The following is a 19,392-nucleotide window of genomic DNA, read 5'->3' on the forward strand; positions in this document are numbered from 1 at the left end:
GCTTCTCTGAGGAAGCAAGTCCTTGTATTCAAACAGGACTCACTAGCCTGTTTATAAATAAGACTACGGAAATAATATGGCTGAGTTAATTGGCATGCAAGGTCCATTTCACCTAAAGTCCACTGTAACGCTGTGGTCACTTCCTCCATATTCATAGCCATAAGCCTTTTAAAATAGACTTATTTTTCATAGAACCTATCCAAATGTAACAAGCCATGCTTCCTTTTTAAGGGCAGCTTGGTAGCTAGTAATATACAAGTGTTGTAGTGTGCACAGAGAAGAGTAGCACTGCCTGTGCAAAACAAAGCAGGCTTTTCATGGATAGGCGGGGATCGGAGGTCTTAATCCAGGTCCTATTCCAGTTAATGCCAAATCATCTTGGCATCTAGGAAAAAATTATGGGAAAATGGAGCAGGAGTGAAAAGAGACTTGTGAGTTGCAAACTATGACAGGGATAATTGATAATTGTTCATACAGCTCTGAGTGCTGTATTTAATTCTGTACGTAACTTGGTTGTGGGCTTGTGCTTATGTTACTATTCATTCCTCTTATACTCACTGCACTTGAGACCACACTGAACTAAGTACTAAAAAACAATGAAACAAAAAGAGGGCTACTAAATCTAGAAAATTACACCTTAGTGCAGGCAGGAGAAAATAGGCAGACAAGGATAGATGGTGGATATAATGTGAGGAAAGCAAGACCATACTGGGTGGTTTCATGGGTGGTAAGCCCTTAGCACACAACTCATCTTGCATTAAGCGTAAGAAAGTATACACACGTCCTAAAACGTTCTGCACTGGCAAGAGCATTTCATACAATATGTATCTCACTGCCAAAAAGACACCTGAGGGAACACAACATGTACCCTTTCACAGTTTCTCTCCCTGGCATGTAGGCAAAAGAATACAAGATGCTCTCAACAAAAGGAATAAGCAATATTCTCACAATAGTCTGAGACTGACTGAAGCTGCACTTCAGGTCTTAAAAACTATAGGGACTGTTTGATTTTCCGATTCCCTCCCTATGACCTCTTATATTCAAGACTACAAAGAAACAATTCTGTCCAGTGCTAAGGATTTGAAGGGTTTGTGACTCTCTTAAATTTGCTATCGGCATCCTGACATTTTCCCCACCTGACCTGTATAATCTAGGTGTATATTCTAAAGAGATCCCTGAATTTTCTAGAAAAGGGAAAGGCTAAGGTGTTTGAAAGCACCCGGTAAATGCCAGTGGTTTGTGCTGGCTGGTTCCCTTTATTAGCTCTGAAGAATGGGAATGATTGAAGTGAGTTTTTCTGAGCATTTCTGCACTGATGAAAAGTACAGTAGGAGGGACTACATGTTGTTGTTGTTGTTACTATTACAATTACTATTATTATTATCATTATGATTGTTCTGTGGGAGGAAAGGAGCATGGATAGATCGCAACAGGGGAAGTCTGAATGATTGGTGCTTCAGTGGCTTTATGTGCAAGTATCCTGCTATACACTCATTTTGCAAATTCACCTGCAAATTCATTCTCTATCCTCCACACACAATCACTGACACAATCTAACACCTACGAACCATCCAGCACTAAAAACATTAAACTGCAGGGGAGCTAGAATCCTTTCTCATTCTAGGGTGCAGAATATTAAACATAGCATCCCTACACATTTACTAGCTGTCATTATCAAATGCTTGCCATCATCAGGCTAACTTGGGCTTTCAATTTTCAAAGCAATCCGTACCCCTGTTCCTTCAGGCTGCACCTAGCCACTCCCAACCATGCTAATGGCTTATTCTGCCTTGCTCCCATTCTGCCTCCACCTGACCCATAGGCCAAGCGCTCCCAGGAGTTAACTGATATTTCCATACAGTCCGTAATACAAGCAAGAAAGCTGAAGACTGTAAAATCCTGGTGACAGGAGCCGTGTTTTTGTTGTACTGTGCATTGCCAAATGGGATATGGATCCATCACTGGGATTCCTAGAAACATCATCAATAATCAGAGGTAAAGAGTAAGTCTCGGTGAGTTCAACTCTGGCAAGGTCCCGGTCATAAATTTGCAGAGGCACTTGTCCACCTGGGTAATTCCTCCCTGGGTTATGACTTGGAGGGCAAGGAGTGATTTTAGAGTTTCACCAGGAGCAGGCATGCATGTGTAAGAACATCTGCACAGCCTAAGGGCTGGTGGGTTTTTACTCTGATGTGTTACAGCTGCTGCACTTGCAGACATTGATGTGTTCATAGAGGCTGTACCCCTCACTTTGGATCAAACTGTACTCACACAGCATAACAGGCATAGGCCTCCATCTTCTTCTAATTCCTCTAGGCCCTACTGTACCACAAATAATTATTTTCATCATTATGTACTTGTTAGGACACAAAAGCATCAGCAGGACCAGAAAGGGGATCTGTAAACCCTGGGGAACCAGCATGTCTGTGATGGGTCAGGTTTAACCTCAGGCATGTGGGAATTGTAGTCTGCAGACAGCATGTGACTCTGAGCAGCCTCTGACAGAGTCATGTGAGTGTCTGCCAGCATCTAAATGAAGACTCCTGCATCAGTGGAGATGATGGGATTTAAGGTAAGAGTTAAATGAGGTTTGTTGAACAGGGACCTCCTGAGCAGTCAGAGTGAAGACAGGCTAACCTGGTGGGAAAAAGATGTCTTTTCTGACCAGGCTGTTTCCTGAGCTTTTTTACCTCTGTCTTGAATCCTTTGCGGTAATGAATGAGCCCTTTAGAAGATGCTGGGGGTAATGTGCCTTTCTCTTGCCTGCCACCTTTGGACAGTTGATTGGAAAGGGTGTGAGGGTTGCACGATGCCTTCACAGGCAGTAGCCCCAGAGTGTGCTGTTCAGACATGTGTATCTCGGCTCCGGCTGGTCCTGACTCTCCACCTGTGCAGTACATCTACTCAGTTCCTCAGGCAATCAGATAGGCTTACAGGAGATGTGCCTGCTCGTGCGCGTGCATGACTAATCTCATGAAAGTGCTGGGTCTGTAACTGCTTAATAACAAACAGGATTTCACCCTTTCCCATTGACCCACCGTGGCAGGCACAAGCAGCCAACAACTAACCTACGCTGCAAGCCCAGCCAGCTCCGAGACTCGTCTCTTAAAAGAAAGGGATAATGAGAGAGTGGAAGCTGTGCCACGACAGCACAGCACATGCACAAAGAGGAGGTTGTGCCAAAGACGGGGGGAAGGTGGGCACACGCTCTACACGAGCCGGGGCCCAGCGCAGGCACCCTGCGTCTGGCCCACGCGTGGCTCCCACGCCTCTGAAAGGGCACACAGCACCCGTGGAACCACCCTGGGGTGCCTGGGCACACGGCGGGTGGGCCCAGCCCCCGGTGCGAGCAGCAGCACGCTACGGCCCCTCACTCTGGCCTCAGCCCTGGGCCCGTACGCTTGCACCAGCGGGGGACCGGGCGGGTGAGGAGGCCCCAAGCCAGGCCCCGGGGCCAAGCCTCTGGGTAAGCCCCGGCGCACAGTACTTCGAACCTCACCCGCGATAGGAGCGGCGTGCCGTGGCGGGGAAAGCTAACTGCGTGGCGGCTGCCGCCCCAAGACCGTGACAGCCCGGTGCGGGGTCCCGCTCATACGGCGGGCAATGGCGCTCCCCTCCCGCCTCAGCCCATCGATGCGCTCAGCAATCCCGCAGCCCGCCTTCTCCCCCGCCCCCGCGGGAGTTCACGTTGGACGTGCTCGGCGCTCGGCTCCCTGTCCCTGGCCCCGGGCGGGTCTCCCTTGTCTCCCTCTCCAAGATGGCGGCCGCGGGCGGCGGCGGCGCGGTGGGAAGTGGCAGTGCGTAGTGAGGCGGTCGCGGCACCTCCCCGCTCTGCGGTTCGGTTACCGGCGGGCCGGCAGGCCCTGTCGCCTCTCGGCGGTTTTACCGTCAGGGCAAGCTCGGGCCTGCTGCAGGGGCGGAGCCGCGGGCTGGAGTGAGGCCGGAGCCCGTTCGGGTGAGAGGACGCGCGGGCGGGAGCGGGGGCGGCCGAGCCCGCTTCAAACGGCGGCGGCGGGGCCCGGGCTCTGAGGGAGTTGGCGTGCATGCGCGAGGCTGGGCCGTGGGGTGCCCCGGGGGACGACGACCGGTCCCGGCCCCGTGTCTGCCGAGGGGCCGGTGCCGACGTTTGCCCCCCCTCTCCTCCGCCTCGCTCGGCATTCCCGGCGGGACCCGCCTGCCCCTCGCGGTTTTTCTCCGGGTCGCTGGGAGCTCCGGCGGGGAAATGGAGCGAGGGAGCCCGACCCTCCGGTTCCACCCGCCGCCGTCTGTCACCAGTGGGGTGTGCGGCCTCCCTTGGAGGACCGAAGCGCGGAGGTCCCGGTGGAGTCCCGGGAGGGGGGCTGCAGAAAAGCAACGCTTGGCCGCGATCCCGCGAGCATGTGCGGTAAGGAAGGGGAGACGTGCAGGTAGAGCTTCTCCACTGAACCTGTGCGTTTACTGCTGAAACCACAGAATTTGAAGCAGGGGAACCTAATTAGGGTTTACAGGACAAGACTAGTTAAGGATATGTGTTGTATTTGCAGGGTTAGAGGTCTAGTTGTAAGCCCCTTTGGGCGTTATCTACCAATCTTTACACCTGCCAAGCAAATAAGATGTTAAAAGAGGGTAAAAGGTATGTGTGTAGCTATAAACGGATCTTAGTTTCTCCAAGTCATCTGTTCATGAACGACTGTCATCAGCTCTATTTTGCTGAGCAGTATCTCGATGAGGCCCTTGTCCTCTTGAGCACAGTGCTTTGGTATCATGTGTGTTCCCACCGAAGTCCATATGACAGCTGAACATCATGAAACGTTGCCAAGATCTGGTTCAAGATTGTGAGCCCACAAGTGGCAAGATGCTCTTTTGTATTGCAAAGTGCAGTGCTCTAGTGCGTACACATAGGCAGTGCTCTTGCTTGTATACGTAAATTCTGCCTACAAATTGCTGTGCTTGCTACCAACAATGTATAGTAGTCAGAATATTGACTTAAAACATTTTGTGGCGGTTGGTTTCCCAAAACCTGAAGAAATAACGTGTATTCCTATGAATTTAAACAGAAACATCTTCTGTGTACCTGCAAGCTTGATTTAGTTGGGACTTTGTTGTTTCGCTTAAGTAACCACTATAGGATGAATATGTTGTACATTCTCAGCCAACTATTTATAAAACTGAGGTATGTGCAGGGATGTACAAGCACAAGTTCCCCTGCTCTCAAGGTATTCAAGTGTAACTTCAGTGTGGCAAGATTGCCGTGACAGCTAGAATGAACAAGTTGCATGGTCTTTGTGGTTGAATGCTTACACACGTGTGCACATACACAGAAACACACAAAATCAGTTAGGTGCAATTGGTTTAATTGCTTATGAGCAGAAGGTCGATTTTTTCATGTTAAGCTGGTTGCTGACTGAAGAACAAAAGCTGTTTACTCTGAGAGAACCAGAGTGCAGCTATTCCATAAGGGCACTGTCCTGCTGTATGCCAGCAACTGTGGAACAGAATGACTCGGAGGAGGCCTGAAACCTGGGGGCTGACAGAGGTTGGGGCGCTGTGGAAGGCCTAGTGAAAAGGAGTGCTTGCTTCAGTTCCCTCTCCCAGGCTGGCATTCAGAATGGCTGCAGTGGTAGTGTTGGGAAACACATCAGAAGGATGGACACCTTCACTATAAAATGTGTGATCCTTTAGTTAAAAAGATTTGAAATACTTCTTTTGTAGGACAATGATTTCTGCCTGGTTCCTTCTTTTCCTTCACTTCATCTGAGATTCAAGGGTTTGAAATCTCTCTTTAAACATCCCACTCTGCTACAGTGGCTCCTGACAGAAAATGGCTTTTACACAAGTTTGGGTGCAGTTTTGTGTGTCATGAAGATCAAACTCAGCTGTCTTCTCACCCTCTTTCTATTTTTGTAAATAAATTACTTCAGTGTCTTGGAGATTTTACAAGGAATAGGTGGTCTTTTATATCTTTAAAATAATAGAAGACCAACTTCCAATTTAATTTCAAAAAAATATTCTGTCAAGCCTGAAGAGTGAGCATGAACTGACAAGAAGGTAGACCCCTTTCCTTTCCCACTGTCTTCCAGAGAATCTTCACTTGGTTCAGAGGAAGGTTCCCATTTTACATCATGATTCTTCTTTATGGGAGGGTTATTTTCATTCTCTGTTTCTCAGACCTTTTCCTGTAGATGGGAACGGGGGAAGGAGCCCAGACGTGGCAACACATTCTCAGGCTCCTGCAGGACCACCATGGCTTATGATGACTCCAAGAAGAAAGAAGGTATGACTGCTTCATAATCTCAGAGGGAGTTGCCAAAAAAAAAGGGTACCCTCTGCAGCCTTTGCCAGGCCATGCAGTCAGAGTGGGAAAGGAAGCTAGTATGCTGTGGAGCCCTTAAATTTAACCTGGCCAAGTTGTTGGAGGATCCCAAGCCCTTGACTTCCAGGTGTAAAGTACTGGGATTAGAACTTGAGAGAAATGGGTGGTATTTCCTAATGCAAACACCTTGATTGGAAACTCTGCCACTGCAGCCTTTCTTCTCCCTGCCAGCTCAATGGAACGGGAGACGAGGGATAAGGATATGTTTAGTCATGGTAACATTTCTAGGTCCAGTTGTCTTTAGGAGAAATATACAAGGGTTAGAAATGAAATCTGGAGTGATTATGTTACAGCATTAGAGCACTGAGCCCCATCCCTGTGGTCAGAGAGTACAGACTGTTACCTTTAAGGCCCCTGTGCTTGTTGGGTTTTGTGCATCACTCTGTGCCAACGTCCACTGTTATCTTATTTTGTGCATAGTCCACATGTCTGTCATTCCTTAATGGGGTATTTCATTTCTTCCTTTTTTCCCATTTCTCGTAAATCTTAGAGTACCTAGAGAGTGACCGAAGTGTTGATGACGTGGGGCTGCCAACTGGCAGGATACAGCGAGAGAAAAAACGCTCTTACAAGGATCTGCTGCAAGAGGAAGACGAGATAGCAACTCAGGTCAGGAAGCCCTCAGAGAAAAGGTTGAAGGTGTAAGGATATGTGTAAAGCTAGTGATGGAATGGGATGGGTGGGTTTCTTGTTCTTTTTTATATAGAAATGCATGTAGAAGACAGCAAGAGCAGCTAATCGTGTCCTGTATTGTTCAGTAACTTTCCTGGGAAAAAGGAGGGGGTCAGTCCCAATTACAACCGATTCTGATTTTTCTGGCCTCAGAAAATAGGGTAGTAGGATGCTGTCCTAGTCTTGATGTAGAACCTTGCAAGTCACAAGATAGCATGAATAACTTTTTACACACACACACACACAAAAGATTTTTCTTAGAATTTGTGGTTGTATAAATAGCCAGCAAAGGATGAATATAATGTTAACTGATGCACTGTTGTCTTCCTGATTCTGCAGACAGCCTGAAATGATAGCTCTTGAGAGGTATGAACTTGCCCTATTCACCTCTTTGGGGCCTTAACTCTGAAATCACGTAGTAACAACTTAAGTTTCTTCAAAACTTTCCTCTTTGAGCTAAAATTTCTGCTGTTAGCTCAAAGGTAACTATCTTGTGTGATTTTTTTTTTTTTTTTTAATCTGGAAAAGAAGTTCTAGTTTAAAGTGAAAATCATCTTCTACCATGCAGATGGCATTCTGTAGAGGGGCTTCATTTTCAGACCATAAATTGGTCAAGAGATAAATAATAATTGGATGACATAACATATTAAGGACAATTTTTTGGCCCATCATTATAATTGTCACCTCTCTGTACCTCCTTTCACTTTTATCTTTTTCAGCTTATTAAACATGAACTGCTCACCTTCATTTTCAAGGCTTGACAGCCTATGCATGCTTAGTTATTTCTTAGCTTTATTAAGAGGTAGATGTCTGCCTTTTATCAACTCATCAGCTGATCTCCAAGTGCTGGCTTTCATTGCCCATTTCTTAACACTTTCAAATGTGCTTTTTCAAGTTTTCTTGTGTACTGCTCCTCTCGCTTGGGGGGAGCTCCCTATAGAGATCTGTCTTTCAATTTCCTTATAGCCATGTTGTGCTACAATGCCTAAAGAAAGCTTGATGCCAGTTAGGTGGCTGATGTGCTGAAACCTGTTCTGACTAAGATCATTTTTTGTATTCTCCCACCTATCCGTACCATGCTTTTTGTCTCTTACCTTAAACCTACAGCGTGGGCTCCTGGGGACAGATATGTTTCCTTTGCTTGTTTTAGCACCTAGAATAATGATCCTGTTTCATACCTAGGGTTCCTTGGTGTTACAGTAATACAAATAACTCTTGATATCTCCTACAAATTATTATCTATGTCAATACTCCATGTGAATCTCGTATTATTTCCCTCTTGTTTGTCAGCAATTTTTTTCTTCTTATTCTAGGACAGTGATCTTTTTCCAGGGACAGAACCTCACAAAAAGAAGAGAAAGCACTCCTCAGATGAGTTCTGCTACAGAGGTAAGATAGTAATCAAGCATGGGAAAGGGCTAAGGGATCATGACTTTGAGGAAAGGGTGCTGTAAAACCAGTGTCATCAATCTTTGTGGTTAGCACTTTATGGGGGGAGAATACATCAACCTGTCTTAGGACAAGTAATCAGAAGCCTGATGCTGATCAGCACCAGACAGTAGAAGATTAGGGAATGATATTTTCAGAGTCTAGCTTACCAAGTTGCCATTGTTGAGGGTAGAGATCTTCCACGCTCTTTTGATTGACAAGTTGTAGTTTTCTAACCCATGCCTTCCCTTTTGGCATTTGCATTTCATTTTTCCCTATTACATTACAAACTGTAATTTTACTTGCAGATAGTATTACTTTCTCTGAATTTATAAAAATAGAATGCATCAGGGTGAAAAAGAAATGCTTTTGGGTTCAGTTTAAATACAGAAACATTATTCTTACAATTAATAAGCTGGCTAGAGGATGACAATTCTGTTCATAAAAGCTTAACAGGTTTAAGGTTTATTTTTGGCCCAATGAAAAGAGAAGGCTCAGTTGAAATGTCATCAAAATCTGTTTTCAGAATGAAAAAGCTTGTATTTTCAATTCATTGGTCTCACCTTGGCTAAAAATGGCACAAAAACCTTGCACTTGAGATGTAATTTCAGGCTCAGTAAGATACTTTTTCATCAAAATATGTTATTTCACAATGGAATGAAGAGTTTGACAAAACTTCAAGAACTTTCCTACTCTGTCTTCCTGCCTTGAATTATTTGACCAGCTCGGGCATTACAGCTCCTGAATTGTATCAGTAAGGCTGTGCTAAGCTGGCTACAAGCTTCAGAGATCTTTTGTTTAAGCCAGGATGTAAATCTGTTAGCTGTAATCATAAGTCTTGCAGGATTCCCACTTCACTTCTTTGGGCTGGTGTAATGCTGTCTTTAAGGGAATCATCTTGATGTACATTTCTCTTGATCTTTTTCAGGTGTTTCGCCTTTGGATCTACCATCAAAGAAGAAGAAAAAAGCAGTTTCTAGCCCATCCTCAGCTGATACAACCATGGATTTACTCAAGGCTATCACCTCACCTTTGGCCACAAGCTCAAAGTCTTCAAAGAAGACCTCTGAAAAATCATCTTATTCTTCCTCTGGCCATTCTGAAAGCAAAAAGGAGCACCACAAGAAGAAGCTGAGTGGTAGCAGTGGGGAGCACTCAGTGGATGATGGCAGCTTCCACAAATCTAAAAAAATGAAACCTCTCTATGTGAACACAGAGACACTTACTCTTCGTGAACCTGATGGCTTGAAGATGAAGCTCATCCTTTCACCGAAAGAGAAAAGTAGTGCAGCAGATGATGATTCTTTCTCCTATTCTTCAGCATCAGCAGCTGCAAAGAAATCTTCAAAGAAATCAGCTCGAGATGAGCAAGGCTCATTCCTGCTGGGTCATGAACTGCAGAGCTTCCTGAAGTCATCCCGGAAGAAGCACAAACCACCCCCGGACTCACATCCACCTTCTGAGAGTTTTGGTGCTGACACCTCCCTTTTTTCAGAGGGCCATGGGAGCGAGTATGAGATTTCAGGTGTGGAAGCACCACCAGAATCTGGTTCCTCTTCTGGTGGGGAGTTGGAGGCTGGAGAGCTAGTGATAGATGACTCCTACCGGGAAATCAAAAAGAAGAAGAAGTCAAAAAAAAGTAAGAAAAAAAAAGACAAAGAGAAACACAGAGAGAAGAAGCACTCTAAGTCTAAAAAGAGTTCTGGGCACGGTCCTGTGGCAGTAGCTGAAGTGTCACCACCACCTCCTCCCAGTACGCCCTATGTTCTTCCTCCACCTCCTGCTGCTTTTCACTCAGATGGTCAAGGTGAGAAGAGAAGGAAAAAGGAAGACAAGGAGAAGGACAAAGCTGAGAAATGGGAAAAGGAAAAGGAAAGAGAAAAGGAAAAGGAAAGAGAAAAAGAAAAGGAAAGAGAAAAGGAAAAGGAAAGAGAAAAAGAAAAGGAAAGAGAAAAGGAAAAGGAAAGAGAAAAAGAAAAGGAAAGAGAAAAGGAAAAGGAAAGAGAAAAGGAAAAGGAAAGAGAAAAAGAAAAGGAAAGAGAGAAAGAAAAGGAAAAGGAAAGAGAGAAAGAAAAGGAAAAGGAAAGAGAGAAAGAAAAGGAAAAGGAAAGAGAGAAAGAAAGAGAAAAAGTAAGGAAAAATTGGAGGGAAAATAGGAATTGGGTGGTGGGTAATGGTGAATTAGGCACTCCATTACAAAGGCATGTTAAATTGAAACAGAAGGATAACTAATACCAGGATCGATGGTTTCAGTGCAGCATGTTTGGAAAAATGTGTCAGCCACTATGTCATTCTGGTTTTGTGGCATGGGCAGTCTTTAGCCAATGGAGGTTCTTTGAAAAGGTTATACTTAATTTGCTTGGTACAGGTTATATACCAAGCACAACTGCATCATTTTCTAAGGTAACCAGTTCCAGCTGTTGCCAGGCAGACTTTTGGACTAGTGATCTGGTCCATCATCACAGTTCTGGTAAAAAGGAATCGAGCTGTAACCTGAAAAGTGAAGATATTTACCTGTATACTCCTGTATTCAAATGGAATTCTAATTCTTATAGACTACCACATTCACAGTTTTGTCCTGTACTCATAAATTCAGTTTTCCATGGTTAGTGTTTAAAAATATGAGTAGGAGAAATGGTAGCTAGCGTATGAATGAGTTTACAGGTGATAGAACTGTAGCTGTGTAAGTATATAAATGGGGAAAAGCAGTTTCTGTATGTTCAGAGAGACAAGAGTTGCTTTGTGTCAGGAAATGGGCAGATGTAGCCCAAATTTGTTCAGCCATTATTCTGTTCTATTTGGTAAGTTTTCTCTGATCATAGCTCAGCAACTGCTTATGCCTCTGCTGTCAGTGTACTTACACTGTCTATTTTCCTGCCAATTTGAAGTGTTTGTAAGGATGCAAGGAATGGAACAAAACATTGTGATGAGGACTGAATTGTTTTGACAGATCTGTAATAGGTACTGTGAATAGTATGACAGATACATTTTTTTATTATTTTAAGTTTTAAAATGGATATATTAACAGAGTTGTATGTTGATCCTGGATTTAGAATAGCACGTTGTTGTAACTTATGAATGAAATGCGTTGATAGAGTTGTTGCAAGATAAGCCTTGTACCAAGACTGGTTCTGGCTGGTTCCTGTGCTTTCATAAACACTAAATGCAGCTAGAACATGTAAAACGCTGCTTTTTTAGGTTCCTGATGTAAGCACCACAGCTTTCTTTAAGTCTTCAATAAATGCCAAATTCTTATTAAATTCAAGTAGGTCTCATCATAATTAAAAATCTTTGTTTCCTTTTCTTCTTCTGACTAGCCAAAGAAGAAAAACATGTCTGCCTATCAAGTGTTCTGTAAGGAATATCGTACAACTATTGTGTCTGAGCACCCTGGAATAGGTAAGAGAATAATCTAGCCTTCTCTTCTCTTGATTATACACCAGTCGGATTAATTAGCAGAATGTATTGTCTCTGTTTCATACCAACGTCTTAACTTTGACAGAATGTAAAGAATCTGCCAATTTTCTTTGAATAAGAGGTGACAAAGGGGACAGGAGTGGATTTCATTATTTGATTTCATTGCATTTTAACCAAGCTGTGAATCTGGATAAAGAAATTGCTAGCTCTTTCTTTCTTTACTTAAAGAGTTACCTTCATTGTGTCACTTTCCTGTATATACACATGTGACTCTATATTCCTATGATCAAGCTTTTTTTTCGTTATAAAGAGTAATGTGTATGCATGGGCCAGTAAATTTCCTATGTTCTCTCCATGATTTTATGATTTCATTTGTTTTAAACATTTGTTTTAAACATTTTTCTTCTTTCCTCCTGCTAGATTTTGGAGAGCTAAGTAAAAAACTGGCGGAAGTGTGGAAGCAGCTACCTGAGAAGGATAAACTGGTGAGTGTGCGTGAGGCATTTTTGTAAAATGATTTCTGTAAACTAGGTGCTTAGGTCAGAACGTGCTGGCAGCATTGCCACCATACCTTGAAAAATACTACCTATGTCGCCAAAGTATGTAGAGATGGAAAGTATGGAAACCTTGCCCTTGTGATCATAAAAGCATCCATTTTCTTCTTATGGTATTGCTTCACCAGTTAGCTACATAACATCATTCTGCCTCTGGGTCCTGGCATCAGGTAACAATTACCTAATGTTACGAATCTCTCTTTTCATACCATGGTAACTGCAGATCTGGAAACAGAAAGCTCAGTATCTTCAACACAAGCAAAATAAAGCAGAAGCCACCACTGTGAAGAGAAAGGCATCATCTTCAGATGGGGCACCAAAAATAAAAGGTAATTGTTGCACTTTATTTGCTCTGGTCTTTTTTCTTGGACAGGGAAGATAGTGTTGCCTGTGGAATAAGGAACAAAGGTCCTTTCCTGCTTCACACCCCTACATGCTTTCTCACAAGGCTTGACATTTAAATCATCATATTACTCAAAAACAATTTTACTGTGAGAGTGAGAATGATATCAGCATTTTTCAAAAGTATTTCCTTGTCTAATTTGTAGAATGGTATTGTTTTTGGCAGTTTAGGGATTTAAATGTAAAATAAGAAGAGGCAGCAGGGAAGTTCTAGTGGGATTAGATTGCTGCTAGAGGAAAAGGTTTGTTCTTGGCTTGGCATCTCTCTTTATCAAATCTCCCAAACCAAATCTCCCAGATTGCATTCAGCCGAGGCAGATGCTTTGTGCATGTAGAAGGAAAGTGTTGACTCCAAAGACCACAAGACCAGGTCCACAGAACTATTTAAGTATCTCATGCCTTTGATATTTGAACTTTACTAAGTAAATAGGCTTGTAAGTAAAAGAAAGAAAGAAGAGAATATGGAATTTTATTTGTGTGTTTCCAGCTTCTCCAACAGGAGTGATTTCCCCTCATAAGAAATCCCCCACCAGCACTGTGGTGGTGTCTTCCTCACCAGCCAAAGTCCCTGAGACAGATCCTATTGATGTAGCTGCACACTTACAGTTGCTGGGTGAATCTCTGAGCCTTATTGGTCACAGATTGCAGGAAACAGAGGTGAGTCTGTAACCAGCGATGTCACAGTGATGTCCTGTAATCTCCACACAGGACTGGAGGGATTATTATTTTATTTTACTTAGAAGTTTAACCAATGCTTTTCTGTTAGGAAGAGAAATTGGAGATGGTGTGTTGTGTCTTTGATGCATTCCTGTTTGTTTTCAGTGAAATAAAAAGTCTTGTTTCTCAGTAAACAGTAGGCATCAAAGACAGACAGGTCCTTTGCAGCTCTAGGTCCTCGAAGGCAATTCTTAGTTCAGTAAACTCTTCAGTCTTTTCTTACTATATGTTCACCTTGGATCTGGTACTTCCTTGCTGTCTTTGCCAGCAGTCTCTGGTCCAGTTTCTGTTAATGTCTCAAGACTTCTTAGAAAACCATCAGCCTTTACCAAGATGGTTTTTGCATATCCTGTTGTTTTCTGGTAGTATCATATTGCCAGTGCTTTGGATAGGGGCTAACATAGAAGATGTCATATTTTAAGGGTTTCCTACTGTTAGATGATAGTGATTCTACGCACACATGCACGCACACTTTCAGAATTCAGCCCAGCCTGTAAGGAGAACACACATATTTGGCTCAAATAATATAATTGAATTTTATGGCTAGCATGGTCATCTCATCCCACTATGCTTGCTTGTTTTATCAGCAGTAAAATAAATGTTCTTGCATTTTGTTTCTGGTATGACTGATTGAGGTCATTCTTCAGAGGAACAACCAGAGTAAATTCTCCCCCTTTATAGAAAGGCACACAAGCAAATTCCCTTTCCTTAAAGTATGTCAATGGTTAAAGCAATTGTTACAGACTTAGCATTTCTTTAGACTTCAATAATAAAACTATTGTCTTTAGGACTCATGTAGTTAACAAAACAGATCGTACGAAATGGCAAAGAAATTACATTTTAAAAAATTGTGGAATTAAGTGTTTTATGCAACTGACAACTTTCTGACCTTTTCTGTTGTTCCCTACTTTTTTCCTACACTAGTATGTTGCCTACTGAATTCTTAATTTTTTTGAGCCAGCAGTCTCTCTGTGAAGCACATGACAGTTCTGTTACTGTGTAAATAATGGAAGTGGACTAGAGGAGCTCAAGAGTGAAGATACTGTATCTGCATGAGAATCGATACAGTTGTGAAAGAACCATAATTTCCACTACTCATCCCTATCAATTTTTTTCTTTCCTTACTTCCAGGGAATGGTGGCTGTTTCAGGAAGTTTGTCAGTACTTCTAGATTCAATCATCTGTGCTTTGGGCCCGTTAGCATGTCTGACCACACAACTACCTGAGTTGAATGGCTGCCCTAAGCACGTTTTGGTGAGTTCCTTGTGATTATTTCCTTGATTTCAGTGGAGTCCAGCTAGAGTTTTTTGATGAATCAGTCTTATGATGTGATGATAATTCCAGTGCAATAAGAAAATTGTCTTGGTCTTATATTGGAATATTTCTTGAAATTCTTTCAGATGTTACTGTTGTATGATATTTTGCAACTTTTTTTCTCCCAGTGGTAACTGACCGAGTATTTGTAGCGTTGATTGCAGTGTGTGTAGGTCCTGTTTTAGTGACTGAATCAATCCATTTGAATCAAATAAAAGTGCCTGTACACATACCAGTATTTTTGAAAGTTTTTTCGGTAAAAATAAAAAGCACCTTCTGTCTGCTCTGTATCACACAATCTGTTTTTCCTTTAGTAGCACAAAAAAATAACTTGGGATCTCAGGATTCCTAATGTGATTGAGTACGGCCTTTTACATGTGGCTGTAACCTTCTCCAAGGAAAGAAAAATAGTCTGTGTTTTAAGGAACTGTGTAACTACAGGTTCTTTTTCACTTTAAACTACACTTAATATTGAGCTCTGGTTTAGCAACAGCTTGTGGCATCTCTGTAGCATGATGTGGACATAGATTAAGATGGCAGCAGCATAAAAGGAATCAGGAGTCATGCCTGCAACAGGAGACATGAATAAAGCAGTGAAGGAGAGGAGCAGAAATGAAAAATAAATATATAGTCTGCAAAAGTTAAGAGATTAAAAACAAATCTGGCAGACACAACAACAAAAATGGGATATGAATAGGCATGTTATAACAGGGCAGCCCAAACATTGATTCATTTTGAGAACGGACTATTAACAATAAAGTTGACAGCTTAGACTGTGAGCTCCCACAAACTGGCTGCCTGCACAAAAGCTGAGTCAGTGGGGTGTTCCCATCCTAAGCCATGGAAAAACATCCTATGCTTTTTTTCCTTCTTGCTTGCCAAGTGCATTCAGAGCAATGACACCGTATGACTAATGGTGCATATATTTCAAACTTGATCAACTTACAAGGAGCAATGGAGCTTTAGGTGGATTAAGGCACTTACCCTTCACTTCTGAAAACTGGTATTCAGACTTGATAATAAATAATTCTGATTTTTATCATCAGATATGTAACGACAGTGGTGTTTTAAGACGTGGATAAAATTGTTAGTGGTCATGTTGCACGTAGAATGCAATTTGTCCTTTCAGTCAGTAGATGGCATTGTTAAATTCTAGAATCACAACTGGTGCAGCTACAGCTCCTCTGTCTTCAGCAATTAAAAGGTGGCATTCCTAAGGCCTTCTTCAGCCATCCAGCCACAGGCTTGAGCTTACTGAAGTACTGCATTTGAAGAACATACAGATAATATACTGCTGGGTCTTGTTTTCTGATGTGCACAAGGACTCTTTCAGGATTCTATTATGTTTTGCAGGAAAAACTGGAGGGTGCTTCTTTTCCCATCTGGCACCCTATTAGTGGGTGTATTTAAGGATTTTTCTCTTTACTTTTACACTACAGAATTTCATGAAGGACTTGTGAGTGTGAAGTCAAGTAATTTTTTTTTTTATATGCTACAACTTTGACCACTTTGCTCAAGTCCTAGCACTAGTCTTTCCTGTGGTTGATGTGATATGGTCAATGTGGCTTGTTTCAAATTCAGAGACAGAGTATGGGGTTCATAACGAGGAGGTCACTTGAGGAAAGCCTCAAGCATTTTCCTTGTTTCCACGTGGTTATAAGTACTGAAGCTACCTTTATGTTTAGTTAACTTACATTTCCAAAAATGTGAAAATAAGCCTAGCAGTGGTGGTGATGACTAGGCAGATTTGGTTGTCTCATTATATGATAACTTGTAACACAAGTGAACCGGCTTAGTACCCTCGTCTGTGTCATTTTTTAAGGATTTTGAGTCATTCCCTGACACTAAAAAAATACTGAATTTCTTTTCCCAGTCAAATACACTAGACAACATTGCCTACATCATGCCTGGACTTTGATGGGAAAGGATCCTGGGATGTACTCAACCTCTGCGTAACTGACTTGTGTACATATGCACTACGCCGGCACTCCCAATGGGCTCCGTGTGTAGGGTTTTAAAGTTTTATATCTGTATAGTATATACATAGGATTGTAACTATTTGACTTCTACTTTATGAAAAGTTGTGAAGTTAAGCTGAGAAAACCCTTTTGTGTTGGTGAGTGAAATGTCCTCCAATCTGAAAGTATTTTGTATGAAGAATTCAGAAAGCTTTTGAGATACTCGCCTTAAATTCAGATCCTTTGGGGGGGGGAAGCAGCCAGAGAATGGACTTCTCGATATAAAGAAAAAACGTGACCATGAGAAGGGTCATTGAAACAGGTGGCTCAGAGAGGTTGTTGACTCTCCATCCTTGGTGATAAACTGAATGATCAGCCTGCTCTAGTTGGACTTTCTTTAAGCAGCAGGATGGACCAGATGACCTCCTGATATCCCTTCCAAACTAAAGTATTCTGATATTCTACGGGCAGGTAGAGATGATGATATATTTTGGACCAAGGAATAGAACTGAACTCTTCACCAGCCCTGTTTCTAACTGATTTTCAGTTTAAAATCTACTGCGTGAGGGGAAAGCTGGATAGCTGATCAAAGATACAGAGGTCTTTGCCTCTTGGTCACTTCTTCCAACCCCCCCTCTTCAGTCACTAGTAACTGAAAGTTGTCAGCATCAGCTGGCTGGTCTGGTAGCTGGCATTTGAAGTAAAGTGGAAGATGACAACAAATTTAATCTTTTCCTGTGGACTTGCACCCAAATCATCATTGGCACGATACATCAACCAACTGCATTGGCTTGAGAGAATGAACCTCCTGCTGATTTTTCCAGGGCATGGTCAGCCTGCTTTGATGGAGAGGAGCGCGGAAGCGGATGGGAAAAACTTGGATTGCTTCTGCCCATCTTGCACCTGTTTTGTGAACAGACAATTTTGGTTTCTGAGATCGCTCATCCCCCATCCCTTTCACCAGCAGTATCGAAAGAGCCGTGGTGCTGCTGTGAGGCAGTGACTGATGACCAGTTTGAAGCAGTTACGGCTGAGTAAGGCACATGTGGGTTGATTGGACCGATTCCCCTTCCTTCCAGCCGCATACTTGGTGTTTGGTTTTCTGCTCCTCTAGAAGAGGAGCCGCAGGAGAGCACTTGATTCTCATATAAGCTTTTGTGTGTCTGTATGTACGTGTATGTGGTGTTCATATCGTATGTATTTAACTTTTACCAATATCTGTAACAGATTTTAATTTATCCTGTATATTTCTGTGTGTGTATATATATATATATATATACATAATTTAAAAGCAAAAATCCCTCCCTCCACCCAACAGTGTGTGGAAAATACGAATCAAGTTTGCCTCACCCCAATTCCTGCAGGAATCAGCTATATGCATAGTAGTAAGCATTGGCATTGTATGGGGAAACACCAGGAAGTTTTTAAGTGTCTGTAGAAACAGGCTATCTTGTGAAGGTAGGTAGAACAACTGAAATATAATTTGATTCTAGCCTTTCCAGCCTTATAATGTAAAAATTTTAAAATGACAGAAGAGCACTTTTTTACTTCCAATCTGAAGTCTAGCTTCTGTTTTTCAGGGCAGTTGAAAGTGAGCTGTCCCTCATTGTGGTTGAGCCCCAAATCACACTTAAATCCTCAGGTGTGCAGGATGGTTTTTCTCCCCATTCCTCTTTACCATGTATTCCCCAGCTGTGCCTGCACAAGGTAGTCTGTCTCTTACGGAGCTTTTCTCAGTGCACTGTTGGGTTTTTCTCGGTCAGTGGAGGAGGCAGAAGGTTCTCAGACCACCGTGCAAGTTCCCAACCCAAGCCTCAGACCAGAGCATAGGTGTTTTAACAATACATCACTAATCCCAGTGAGCCTGGAATTGGGAAGGGCCTAGGAGGGAGGCAGTCTCATCCTGCTTCGGATCCTGACCTGTACTAAAGCATCCGCTGTTGGGAGCGGCACAAAATCCATGGCTCTTTCCAGCCCTTTACAATGGAGAGCATCGTGGTGAAGGGATAGATCTGCGCTCTAAGGAACAGAAGGGGATCAGCTTTAGCTTTGTCGTCTGTACAATGGAAAACTCTTGAAGAGTGAAAAACACACACAACCCTGGTGTATTGTATTTTTATTAAAATTTGTACACTTTGTATAATCTGTATCTTGTGGTATTTGGTACTAGAGGGAAAACTTTGGCAAGACTTAGCAGTTTTTATATTTTTGTTATTTCTTTGCTGTTTGATCCAGATTACATTACAATTATACAGCGAAACTTTTTTGTACTGTACTTACAATATAATTTTTTTTAACATTTGGAGTATCGTCATTCATTTCTGGCATGCACCGTGTTTTCTGCAGCTGTCATTACTACTACTACCTAGTGTTTCTCAGCAAATTCTAAACTCAAACTCGCTCAGTTTCTCCTCCCTGCCGCCTTGCCTCAGTTCGGGTCGGCGGCATTCAGGTGAGAACAGCCCGCGGGGCTTGAGGCGAGCGTGTTAACGCGGGATGTCAAGGCGTGACGGCGATTTGCGCCGGTCATCGACGTGTTCCCCTTTCCGGGGTCCGAGCCTTGGCCGATGGCTCGGGC

The 19,392-nt window shown here is 42.9% G+C and overlaps 1 protein-coding gene across 6 annotated transcripts; it reads left to right on the forward strand.

The window, feature by feature from the left end:
• Nucleotides 1-2,550: 2,550 nt before the first annotated feature.
• HMGXB4 (HMG-box containing 4) lies at nucleotides 2,551-19,113 on the forward strand. Of its 6 annotated transcripts, none has more exons than XM_052788820.1 (11): nucleotides 3,811-3,955; nucleotides 6,148-6,253; nucleotides 6,843-6,961; nucleotides 8,338-8,413; nucleotides 9,381-10,582; nucleotides 11,770-11,851; nucleotides 12,290-12,354; nucleotides 12,647-12,752; nucleotides 13,313-13,482; nucleotides 14,674-14,796; nucleotides 16,730-19,113. In XM_052788820.1, exons 2-11 carry the CDS (start codon nucleotides 6,223-6,225, stop codon nucleotides 16,772-16,774), a joined length of 2,019 nt encoding a protein of 672 aa, XP_052644780.1. In that variant the 5' UTR covers nucleotides 3,811-3,955; nucleotides 6,148-6,222; the 3' UTR covers nucleotides 16,775-19,113. The 6 variants fall into 6 exon arrangements, with proteins under 6 accessions (XP_052644779.1, XP_052644776.1, XP_052644777.1 ...); XM_052788818.1 differs by lacking the exon at nucleotides 3,811-3,955 and adding an exon at nucleotides 4,182-4,384; XM_052788819.1 differs by lacking the exons at nucleotides 3,811-3,955; nucleotides 6,148-6,253 and adding an exon at nucleotides 2,551-2,572.
• Nucleotides 19,114-19,392: the final 279 nt, after the last annotated feature.

The sequence above is a fragment of the Harpia harpyja genome, chromosome 6, assembly GCF_026419915.1.
Source record: "Harpia harpyja isolate bHarHar1 chromosome 6, bHarHar1 primary haplotype, whole genome shotgun sequence".
NCBI lineage: Eukaryota > Metazoa > Chordata > Aves > Accipitriformes > Accipitridae > Harpia > Harpia harpyja.

Coding starts and splice junctions, on each gene's coding strand:
- HMGXB4 (XM_052788818.1), top strand. CDS start 4,223: ATGGAGCGAGGGAGCCCGACCCTCCGGTTCCACCCGCCGCCGTCTGTC. Junction 6,962..8,337: donor AAGACGAGATAGCAACTCAG/GTCAGGAAGCCC, acceptor TTCTTATTCTAG/GACAGTGATCTTTTTCCAGG. Junction 12,355..12,646: donor TACCTGAGAAGGATAAACTG/GTGAGTGTGCGT, acceptor TGGTAACTGCAG/ATCTGGAAACAGAAAGCTCA.